We start from the raw sequence: 12,766 nt of genomic DNA on the forward strand, positions 1-12,766 counted from the left end.
CATGCTTACACAGAGCTGTTCTTCAGGTCTGGGAAATGTACTCTGAGAGAACCAGCTAAATACAAGGTGAAACAGATTGTTTAGCATAAGTAGCTAACACATATTTCAAGGGACTATTCAAAGTGAAGTGGCCCATTAACATAAGAACAGCCATATAGTGCATCTAGCCCAGTATGCTGTCTTCTGACAGTGGCCAATGCCAGATGTTTCAGAGGGAATTAACAGAACAGGGCAATTGATCAAGTGATCCATCCCCGGTCATCCAGTTCCAGCTTCTGGCAGTCGAAAGTTTAGGGATGCCCAGAGCATTGGGTTGAATCCCTGACCCTCTTAGCTATTAGCCATTGATGGACCTATCCTCCATGAACTTATCTAGTTCTTTTTTTAATCCAGTTATAGTTTTGGCCTTCACAACATCCCCTGGCAACAAGTTCCACAGGTTGACTGAGCACTGTGTGAAGAAGTACTCCTTTTGGTTTATTTTAAACATTCTGCCTATTAATTTCATTGGGTGACCCCTCCTTCTTGTGTTATGTGTTGGGGTAATTAATATCTCCTTACTCACTTTCTCCAGACCTTTCATGATTTCATAGACCTCTGTCATATCCCCCTATCAGTCACCTCTTTTCTAAGCTGACCAGTCCTAGTCTTTTTATTCTCTCCTCATAGTGAAGCTGTTCCATACCCTTAATAATTTTTGTTACCCTTCTCTGTCCTTTTTCCAATTCTAATATATCTTTTTTGAGATGGGGTGACCAGAACTGCACACCGTATTCAAGGTGTGGGTGTACCATGGATTTATATAGTGACATAATGATAATTTCTGTCTTATTATCTATCCCTATCCTACTGATTCCTAACATTCTGTTAGCTGTTTTGACTGCTGCTGCACATTGAGGGAATGTTTTCAGCTGTGTTCCTCCTAAGCTATGTGCCTGCATGGCCACACAAGAGCCCATCAAGGGCCACACACCTTATTAGTACAGCCACACAGGCGCGCACACAGAGGCATAGCCACAGGTGGGCCTGGAGGATATGTAGGGTTAGGTGAGGAATATGTGTTGGGTGGGGTCTGTGGGGTGAGGTGGGGGGCAGTGATGGGGGAGTTTGGGGAGTGCAGGGCTGTGGCGGGGAGAGATTTTTCTCCTCTAGCTCTAGGGCTGCGGTGGGAAGAGACACCTCTCCCCACAGCCCCTGGGCTATGATGCAGAGAGAGACTACTGAAAATTTTGCAGTGTTAATTTTCTTTTTATTTGATTTCATATTAAACAAACATCTTAAGTAGTGCACCTTGTTAATTATCCCCTGTTTTAATATTATTTCTTCTTCTTCCATACCTATGGTAACGTTTTAAATATATATATTATATCTAGGTTTTTTGTTTCTACTGGTGGCACACATCTGCACATTACCTCGATATTGGTGCTCCACATAACAAAATTCATTCCACATATGGATGGAAAAAATTAGAGAGAACATTGGTTTCAGAGAACTATCCATGATGATTCCAAGATCTCTTCCTTGAGTGTCAAACATACATCATTTTGTATGTATAGTTGAGATTATGTTTTCCAATGTGCATTACGTTGCATTTATCAGCATTGAATTTCATCTGCCATTTTGAAAAGGAGAACTTGTGGCACCTTAGAGACTAACAAATTTATTTGAGCATAAGCTTTCATGAGCTACAGCTCACTTCATCGGATGCAACTCACGAAAGCTTATGCTCAAATAAATTCGATAGTCTCTAAGGTGCCACAAGTACTCCTTTTCTTTTTGTGGATACAGACTAATACGGCTGCTACTCTGAAACCTGTCATCTGCCATTTTGTTGCCCAGTAACCTAGTTTTGTGAGATCCCTTTGTAAATCTTTGCAGTCTATTGTGGACTTAACTATCTTGAGTAATTCTGTATCATCTGCAAACTTTGCCACCTCACTTTTTACCCCTTTTTCTAGAACTTGAATATGTTGAACGGCACTAGTCCCAGTACAGATCCTTGGGAAACCCTGCTATTTTCTCTCTCCATTCTGAAAATTGAACATTTATTCCTACCCTTTGTTTCCTGTCTTTTAACCAGTTATTGATCCATGAGAGGACCTTCCCTCTTAACCCAACTGCTTAGTTTGCTTTAGAGCCTTTGGTGAGGGACCTTGTAGGAAGGCTTTCTGAAAGTCCAAGTATACTATATCTCCTGAATCACCCTTGTCCACATGTTTGTTGACCCACACAAAGAATTCTACTAGATTGATGAGGCATGATTTCCCTTTACAAAAGTTATGTCGACTCTTCCCCAATAATTTGTTTTCATCTATGTGTCTAATAATTCTGTTCTTTACTATAGTTTCAACCAATTTGCCTGGTACTGAAGTTAGGCTTACCAGCTTGTAATTGCCAAGATCAACTCTGGAGTCTTTTTTAAAAATTGGCATCTTCCAGTCATCTGGTACAGAAGCTAATTTAAGTGATAGGTTACATACCACAGTTAGTAGTTCTGCAATTTCATTATTTGAGTTCCTTCAGAACACTTGGCTGAATACCATCTGCTCCTGGTGACTTATTATTGTTTAATTTATCAATTTGTTCCAAAATCTCCTCTACTGACACCTCAATCTGGGACAGTTCTTCAGATTTGTCACCTAAAAAGAATGGCTCATTAACACCCCTTCAGTCAGAAGAGGGAAGCAAAAAAAAAAGGTGGAAGGCACCTGCAGGGAGGGTTGTTAGTGGGAAATAGATAGTTGTAATGAACCATAAATCCAGTGTCTCTATTCAGTCCATGATTTTTAGTGACTAGGCAAAGTTATGAATTTAAGCTCCTAGGCTCATCTTTTGAAGGTGTTGTGCAGGTTTTCTTTGAGGATGAAGACTGATAGGTCACATATAGAGAGACTGCTTTGTGAAAAGTGTTTACCCACAGGTGATGTGGTGTGCTTGTCTTTTATCATTTTCCTGTGTGAGTTCATTCGAGAGCATAGAGATTGCCTGGTATCACCCACATAGTATTGGGGTATTTAGTGCCCTGGATGAGGTACACCACATGTTGTGATGGGCATGTGTGGGACCCATGGATCTGAAATGGTGTGTTGTGGGAGGGTGTATGTGACGCTGTATGGAATCTGGGGGACACTTTAGGATATTATGAATACAAATATTGTAAAATTGCAATGACATATGCCAGGTATGCCATGTAAGACATCTGAAAAAATGTTATAATTTGCCAGATATGATAATCTTGTTTATGTTAGTATCACCGTTTGTATTATGAGTTATAGATATGTATGTATGTCTATATTCAAACTTGGGCTATGCTTCTCGGTGACACCCCCAGACAGTTTGGCATCAGCTTTGCCTAGCCTGCTTGATGGCCCCTTAAGGACCATCAGCTATACAACTGATCCATTGAGAAAAGGCAAGGGATACACCTCATGACTCAGCAAGGCATGCATGGGCATGCCTATGGACAGAAAAGGCTTCCAAGCCATGTACTGGGCAGTTTGCGTTGGAACCAAAGAAAGCACAGGCCACATGGCAAAAGACTATAAAAGGCAGCTGCATCTTCTCCATTTTGTCTTCATTCCTGCTTCTTACCTCTATGGAGTAACCTTTCTACAAATGAAGTTCTGAACAAAGTACCGAATGACCCATCCAAGCTGTGGATGTGATCCAGAGGGACTTTCAAGCCAGCAAACTGACGAATACTGCTAGGAACCTCATGGACTTTGAATCTTTGCATGTATGTGACTGCTTTACCATTCAACATCTCTCTTCTTGTTCTTTCTTTTTTCTTTATAACAAACCTTTAGTTTTAGACACTAAAGGATTGGCTGGCAGCGTGGTATTTTGGGTAAGATCCAACCCTATACTGACCTGGTAATGTGGCTGACCCTTAGGGGTCAGAAGAACATTTTCTATATGTGAGTAGTGTGACAAAGCTCTGTCCTTGCCTCCGTGGGTCCCGCATTTCCTGGTGGATTTCACTAGCCTCAGAGGCTCACTGTGACCCTCCACGTAGCCCTTCTCTCTCTAGAGACAAGGGTCACAGTCTACTGAGCCATTTTCATCATAAGCCAGCGAGGGAGGTGAGGAGAAGCTATCCTCTCTTGCACAGTTTCTCTTGTCTCCCAGTCTCAGTGATTAACCGGGGGGGAGGGGAGCCTGGGCCCACCCTCTACTCCGGGCTCCAGCCCAGGGACCCTAATAGTATCAGCTGTGGTAGCTGACCTTTTAGAAACCTGACACATACAATTCCCTGGGCTACTTCCCCACAGCAGCCCCCACTTCCTCAAGCTCCACTTCACCCTTACTTCAGGGCCTCCTTCCTTGTGCCTGATATGGGTGTGTACTGCTCAGTCTCTCCAACAGCACAACTTCCTCCCACAGCTCCTGACATCCACACCCACCTGACTAACTGGGAGGCTTTTAACTAGTTTCAGCCAATTCCTGACTGGCTTCAGGTGTCCCAATCAACCTAGCCTTCTCCCTGCCTTCTGAAAAGTTCTTAATTGGCCCCAGGTCTCTTAACTGACCTGGAGCAGCTGCCATTTAACTTATCCTGGTACCAGGGATTTGTTTAGCCTGGAGCTAATACATCTATCTCCCACTACTTTTCTATAGCCATCTGGCCTTGCCCCGTCACAGTAGAGTTTTAAAATAACTTCTCACTGTACTGGACCTAGGTGCTGATTGGGAGCCAAGGAACTGGAATGCAATAAAGGCGGCTGTGTGATTTCTTTTTTGCTTCTTAATAACCAGTGTGAGGGATCAGAAGCACAGTTTGTGACTGGTTGGAAGGCTTAACTTCAGTGTTACCCACGAGTCTTGGGAGTATCTGCTCTCCCTTTTGCAGCCTGCCCTGACCTTGGCATTTCCAGTGAGGGCTGCCCGAGGCACCCTGGGTCACAGAGGGTGTTGATCATTGTAGTAGTGGAGATATGTCTGTAGGTTTTGCATCTGTTCAGGCAGAGCATGGTGCCACTTTGAATTGGTGTGTCCTGGTCTGTGGCGAGCTTGACTCTGATGATGAGAAGTTGGGAGTTGTTTGAAGACCAGAAGAGGGAGTTAAAGAAATATTTCTTTCATAATGAGGTCCCCATCGAGTATGGTTGTTGTTGTTTGATGATACCCCACATGGGTTCCAGTGGGGTGATAGGTGACACCAGGGGTGTACTCTCTGGTGCTGCAGTTTTATGTCCAAGCCAGGTATTTATAAAGCTTCTCAAATAAAATAAAATAAAACAAAAAGCTATGTTTCAAGCAGGCAAAACATGTTAAATATTATGAGATTCTGGAACAATCTACAGGCCTGGAGGTTCATGGGCCATGGCCCTTTGTGTTCTTTCACTAAGCCAGCCCTGGAAACAGGCTCAAGATTTTAGTATGGGATATGGCTGAGACAATAAAATCCCCTCAAACTGGGTGAGAGGAGTTGTATCAAGTCTCTGATGGTCCCAACTCTGTCAGACAGAGCAGACAAAATTAAAACCCAGATTCCCTTCATGATAGCTTGTTGCTATTCTTTGCATCTGAATTAGAGTGATGCACTGAGGATTATTGAATCAAGGTGTGGGTGGAGATGGTATGAACAAAATAAGAGCAAGCCAAAGTCTTAACCTTTTTCAGATTCAGAGTGGTTTGGAACAGTCTGCCTTCCCAAAAGGAGTCTGGCTCAGTCCTTGAGTCTCCACATCACAGATGCCTTTTAGACCCAGAAGTCTCTTTTCGGGAACCTGCTGCTGTTCCTCTTAAATTTGAGATCTCCCAAATGTGTAGGAAGCCCCAGAGTGCATGTGCTCTGCGACTTCTCAGACATCCAGTAACAGAGCCCGGCTGAGAGACCACTAGGTAACATCAACTGTCCTCAGCCTCAAGGGAAAGGGTTTCTGGACTTCCCCTCTATTCAAGGTGCTGGCCGTTTAGAATGATGGCAAAGCAATTCTAAAAAGCTTTCTTGGCACTAGAAGGAAACAGCACTCTGTCCCCAGGCTGTACCTGAAGATCACGATACCACTTCTGGAACCAAAAGTAGAGGTGAGCTGAGGTGGGGAGTATCTGAGATTAGAGGTAAATACTTCATACAATACTTTATTAAGGGCAACTCATTTCTATTCCAATCCCTGTATTCTTTAATTTAACTTTAATACCTTGCATGTAGACAAATGGCCAGATTGATTCTTTCTGGTCCAAATTGGGCCCCCACCAGTGTCAACAACTGGAGGGCAGATGTTCCTCCCTCAGAATTTCATATTGTTTACATTGATTGATGTTCTGGGGCAAAAGAAACCATCTCATGCAAAAGCATGTACTGAGTTATCTTAATCCAACTGAAAAACTTCCCAGTTCAGACTATGATGCCCCTCTAGGGAGCAAACAATTACACAAATTAATAGGTCCCTATCCATTCTGACAATAGCTTTTAATAACGACACTTCAGCTGAGGGTCTTCCTTCGATCGCTATTTCCTCAAAACCAAATATGGGGAAACCAGCTTGAATAAAATAACAAAAGGTGAAGCATCTTTCTAGGATTTATGGACATTTCAATGAGCCGCCTCCCCCAATCTCACCCTGCTTTGCAAAACATGTGTGATAAAGGCAACATTCTTTTCTCTCACACACAACAAATTTCCCAGCTTCTCTCCCAAAATTTGTCCTTTGTATCTTTCTTCAAGACCCTACCATGTCTATTGAGACTACATGTATAAAAAGCGGATTGTAGCCTTTACTACTAAGCATCACTAATTTTTACTTTTTATTGGCTGTGACATATTTGTATGAAAGCCACTATGCAGAAATATATTGCATTACATACATTATGCCTGTGAAAAGAACAACTCACCTAAACACTTGGGGCAACAGTGTCCAGAAGGAATGTGACTGAGATGCTGGGGACATGACAGAATGGGGCAGACTTCTCGTACACACTTTGTCCTGCCTCCCTATGGGAAAATAGGCTCAATTAGAAAAAAGAAAAAACACGTGCACACACACACACACACACACACTGGTGACAAGTCTTACAGAAGCCTTAGCAGAAGCAATATTTACCCACATATATGTCTATTCATACCTGGCACAGAGACTTTATGCAACTGCCATACAGCACTTCCTACATTCCTTGCAGAATCTCTACATGTATTACTGTTTTTCACTCTGGTAAACAATGAGCAAGTGATAGCTGCACAAAGAGAAGTGCCTGGCTAACTGATTTCTCAATACGGATGTGGGAAAATCAGGTAGAATAAAAGCAAAACCCATGAACCTTTCTTGAGGTTCCAAAAAGCCAGTGAACACATTTTTCACCACATATGCTGCTGCATAGGACTTCTGAGCTTGTCTGAGATAGGAAGCAGAGTTAAAGAACAAACGTAAGAGGAGGATGGGTATTCTCCAAGTATTTCCACCACTTCAGGAATGCCAAGTAGCCACAATCATTCATGAAAGCACGTTCTCAGTACAACTGTGCACACCCAAAAAGTCTGCACTGTTCAGAGAACAAAGAACAGGTAGTCAATGAGATAGAAGGAGTGTGGCAGATAGAAAGAGAGAGGAAAGAAGTGTATACTGAAGGAGCAGGAGAAAGTAGAGGAGAAAATGAGAAAAAAGCAAAAGAGAAACAGCACAGAAAGTGTAAGGATAGAGAAATCAGTTGAAGGAAATCAACCAACAATATAGTGACAAGGGGGAAAGAGCAGAAATAAGGCAGGACTTGGTTCAGGGGCGATTTCAAAGGAAAAAGAAGTTGGTCTTGCAGATACAGGGTAGAGAAAGAGGCAAAAGCGTTGGGACTGGAGGAAAAAAAGTGAAGGTGACAGACAGATAAATATTCTTTACTGAAACATTATTTATTACTTGTAATGCAGTAGTGATTCAAGGCCCTAGTTTGGAAGCCGGGCCCTATTGTCCTAGATGCTGTACACACATATAGTAAGAAAAGACCATTTGTGTCTCAAAGAGTTTTCAGTCTAAATAATATCCTGCTTTTTATTCTAAAAGGGAGATTTGTAGGGGATGGTGGGGAGTAGGGTGACCAGATCGCAAGTGTGACAAATTGGAACAAGGGGTGAGGGGTAATAGGCACCTGTATAAGACAAAGCCCCTGCCCCTGTGAAATTGGGACATCTGGTCACTCTAGCAGGGAGGGGATATTTTGGCTAAAGATGGAGAGAAAGAAAGACTTTTCCGCTCTCCGCTCTGTTGCCAAAACCTTTCTGTGCACATCTCAAGACCTCAACCAAAATGTCCTCCACACCCAGGACTGGTATCCAGGTTTTTCACTTTTAAAATCTGGCCATCTTTGTCTCATGAAGGGAATTCAGTTAGTTTAATCTAAATGTCCTGCCCAATCCATAATTTAGAGCAAAAGATTCAATCCACAATATACTCTGTATTTCTGGATGCTGCAATGAAAGACTTATGAGTAGTCCACAGCCATATTCCTTCAGGATTCTTCTCTGACCTCCCTTGAAACAGATGGAAAAAGCCATTCTTTTAAGAGTTCACTGTTTGAAATTATGGTACAAGACTCCACCCCCAAACAGTACAATAGTACAGTGAACTATGAGTGAGCTTTTATGTAGCAAGAGCAGACTAATCCATTCTGATACTATTACGAAAAAAATTAATGTACTGTCTGTATCACATACTGTAACAAGATTTCAGACTCAGAACTCTCTGAAAAGAACATTTTTCCCATCTGCCCCAAGGGGGCCAGTGAAGTATCCTGAATGCACATGGCTATGGCCTGGTCATCATTCTTTCATTGCAGCATCCAGGATTACAGAGTTTATTGCAAGCTGAAACTGCTGATCTAAATTATGGATCAGAGAGGAAACTTTGACAAAACTAAATGAATTCCTTCACTGAGGATTCTTCTGATGCTCAGGGAATAGCTCTTTAGGAAGAAGCACAGGTGCAGAATGAGAGAATAAATCTCTCTCCCTGGCTCACAGAAATGGTGCTGTCAATCCATCAAGGGGAAAGCTCATAGAAGACAGAACCCATCCTGAGAAGATAATGTGAATGAGTAATTAGAGCATGGAGCCCTTGATCAGATGGGGGTGGGTGGAGGGAGAAGAACACTGATGCGGGTTAAGGAATGATCTAGTAGCTTGGTTGACCAGAGCCCTGCAATATGAAAGGGCCCCTTCCCACAGCCTCACCTATGGATTTTGTTTTCTGCATATACACATCCCCCAAACTGTTTTGCAGCCCCACTTCTTTGACTGATCAAGCCAAAACTCAGGTGCAATCCTTCATGGAGAAACCCCTTTCTAGTCTGTTCTGTTCTGCTTAGGTTTTTATACTACACTCCTCACAGTGTACCATTAGCAATTATCTTTGAGAACTCATGGAGGATGGGTTAGGTCCCATAGGACTGAAGAAAGGCAAACTTAAAAAGGGGAACAAAGAGTATCTGGGGTATTATAGACCAGTCTAACTTTGATACCTTGAGACATGTTCAAACAAATTATTAAAGAATTAATTTTTAAGCACCTGAAGGATAATGGGGTTATAAAAAATAGCCAACGTGGATTTGTCAAGAACAAATCAGTCCAAATCAGCCTAATTTCCTTCTTTGAAAGGATTATTGGCTTAATGGGAAGCAGTAGACATGATTTATCTCAATTTGACACTGACCCATATAACATTCTGTGACAGGGTGCTGGGCAAAGGGTTGCTGACTCAGCTCTCTGTCACGCCAGCTCCCATTTAGGGGGCTAGATTAGAGATACCTGGAGATAACGTGGCCCTAATTGGGGAGGCGGAGAGAACTGCCAGCTAATTAGCCTGGGACTATATAAAAGCCTTGGGGAAGGCAGAAAGAAAGGGAAAAGGCAGGGAGTCCTTCTCTCTCTTGCTCCCGCCTGATGGTGAAGGGCCAACTGTACATAGTGAAATGGTGGTGGGAACAAGCCTGTGAATAAACTGCAGCAGTGGATACTAACCCCAGAGTCTCAGAGTGATTTTGTGGACTTAGCAGAGAAAGGAGCCAAGGGGACCTGCTGCGATCTGCTACATGTGCGGGGGCTTGTCTGGGATCCTGTGACAGAGCAAGTGTTTGGCAGCCTGGAGATGGAGGAGACCATGCAGTGGCTGGTCAAGCAGCAGGAGGAGTGCAGAAGGCAATGCAAAGTTTTCAGCAAGCCCACCAGCTGTAGAGACAGGCCCTGCTCACCTGGCAGGCAGAACAGCCTGCAGGGCTTCATTGGGGAGCAGGATGGCATCGAACAGCAGCTCCTGCAGAAAGTGGTGAGTCCCACGGGAGGGGATGGCGTCCAGGCGCTGGGCTTAGGACTGTGTAAAATGGGCCCAACAGATAACCATAACACCTTCCTAGGCACGTTTAAGCAGGTAGCCGTGGGGGCTGGATGGGACAGGGCAACCTGGGCCCTGCGACTGGCTCCCTACCTAGCCAGCAAAGCCCAATGGCCTACTGGCTGTAAGTGAAGAATAAGTCAGGAATGAAGCAGTAAAGGCAGCTGTCCTGGTTTGGGTGGGGCTAGGTCTGGATTACCCAACAGGCAGACAAAGCACATGCTTAGGGCACCAGCAAAGCAGGGGGCACAAAAAAAAATGAGTTATTTTTTAAAACATTTGATATTTCAAAAAAAGCATCGAAGTAGTCGTCATGGGAAAAATCAGAACTTTCTTAGACTTCCTTACACTCCACTACACACTCTTCCCCCGTTTTTCTGTTCTCTTTTTATTACTTATCCCCACCTAAACCAGGGGGGCATCCTACTAACGTAGACTGAAATAATGCGAGGAAATCAGATCCTGTCATGTAGTACAATTTGTTTTATTATTGATATATTCTTCTGAGTTATACATACTTGATTTGTTTTCTTTCATTCATATATATATATACATAAAAATAGTGTATGTTGTGTAATTTCGCATATCTACTTACTACACTATAATTGATTCACTTAAAGCTCATATGAAGAGGATAGGTGAAGTGTACAAAGTAGTATCAAGTAGATTTTTTTTTTCTAAATGATATGGACTTATCTGACAAACAATATTAACAAGGTTCCCAAAAGCTAGTTGACTCCTACCCTGTTGACTTTAACATGAATCTCTGTGGAAAAGTACAGCAGTTTCACTATTATATGAGCGCAAAGTTAATGAAACATAAAAAATGAAATTCTGTCATTGATCTTCATGACACAATATTGAAAGAAGGAATACAATGTGTATTTCCAAATGTAGATATCACAGTACATATTTTTCTAACATTGATGATTACTAACTGCTCCACAGAACGCTCTTTTTCTCAGCCGAAAAGAATAAAAAACCCTCAGAGAACAACGTGTCAGGACAGACTTGATTCACTTTCCCCATTGTGTATGGAATCGGACACGTTTCATCGAGTCAGCTTCAATGAACTGATCCAGAATTTTGCAATCAGAAAATCTAGAAAGAAGCTATTTTAATTTCAGCATACATGTACACTTTGTGTCATTTCAAAAAATAAAATTTTATTTTACAGTATAGTATTGTTTTTATTTTGAATTACATATAGGGGGCACCATAATCTTTTCAGTGCTTAGGGCCTCTAAAGGTCTTAATCCAGCCCTGGGTGGGGCTGTCTGTAGAGAATTACCACCAGAAGTTCCGCTCGGTGAGGTGGATGGGGTGCGGGGGAGGCTGAGGCCCTGGGCATTTGCGCAAAAGTTAATGCACAGTGGGGGAGATCATGGATGTGCTCATCCTAGAGAAGTTCTTACAAGGTCTCCCCAAGAATATAAAGGTGTGGGTGAGGAGGCACCAACCAAATACAGTTGAGGTGACTGTAAAGCTTATGGAGGCGGACTTCCCCAGGAAGGTGGGATGACTGAGCAAGGAAGTGGAGCTTGGGAGAAGGCCCAGAGAATCCCCGCCCGGGAAGGGCCCGGAGAACAAACTGGAGACACCTGAGGGGCTCCCACAGGATCCAGACCAGCTGTCTACTGGCAGTGCAGGCAACTGGGATACAAGAAGAGGGACTGCTCACACATGGATAGCGCGTGGGCAGAGTTTTGTGGCTGGGCAAATGCTGGAGGGAAGGGGTGGAAGCTGTCCACCATTCCAGTGATGGTGGGGAGGAAACTTGGCCTCAGCCTGTTCTCTGGTACAAAGGAAGCTGGTGAGGCCACACTGGTGGATTCCCAGTGTGAAGATGGATGTAGAATGCCTCCACTGGGATAGGAGGCAATACCCTATGGCCCAGGTGCCCCTCGAGGTTTGGGGCAGGTTTAAGTGGCCACAGGTCGGGGTAGTAAAGGGCCTGTCTTATCCGGTGGTAGTGAATTTGGATTGGGACCCCTTCCGAGGCAGGAGGGAAGGTGGGCAGAGGGAGAAAGCCCAAAATAAGAAAAAGGGGAGATTCCCCGAGGAAGGGGGTAGAGACCCCCACGCAGAAAACCCCTAGACAACAGAGCCTAAGAAAGGAGAGGGAAGCTATAGGCGAGATGTCCGCTCCAGGGTCCTCGACCAGAGAGCAAAGCCCGGTGGAGCCCCTTATTAGCAGACCCCCCCCCCCGGAGGAAGAGACCCTGTCACTGGGAGGGGGGTTAAGAACAGATTAGACAAACACTTGTTAGGGATGGTTATGGTTTACTTGGTCCTCCCTCAGCATGGGGAGTGGGAGGTGGATTAGATGACCTCTCAGGGTCCCTTCCATTCCTACATTTCTATGATTCTATAACTCTGTGAATGATGCTAACTTCAAGGTGGAACTAGCTAACGAACTCCTCACACAGTAGCTTCTGCTGAAGTGAACC

General features: G+C 43.7%; 1 protein-coding gene across 4 annotated transcripts in view; it reads right to left on the reverse strand.

The window, feature by feature from the left end:
• BMPER (BMP binding endothelial regulator) overlaps window positions 1–12,766 on the reverse strand; it is a 255,226-nt gene that overhangs the window by 151,040 nt on the left and 91,420 nt on the right. For all 4 annotated transcript variants that reach the window (XR_012157448.1, XR_012157447.1, XM_073332937.1 and 1 more), the window contains exon 7: window positions 6,838–6,937. Coding sequence is in view for 2 of the 4 variants with exons in the window: in XM_073332937.1 (XP_073189038.1) it covers window positions 6,838–6,937 (100 nt within the window). In the remaining 2 variants the exon portion in view is untranslated. The remainder of the gene's footprint in view (window positions 1–6,837; window positions 6,938–12,766) is intronic.

This window comes from Lepidochelys kempii, chromosome 2, assembly GCF_965140265.1.
Source record: "Lepidochelys kempii isolate rLepKem1 chromosome 2, rLepKem1.hap2, whole genome shotgun sequence".
Lineage (NCBI taxonomy): Eukaryota > Metazoa > Chordata > Testudines > Cheloniidae > Lepidochelys > Lepidochelys kempii.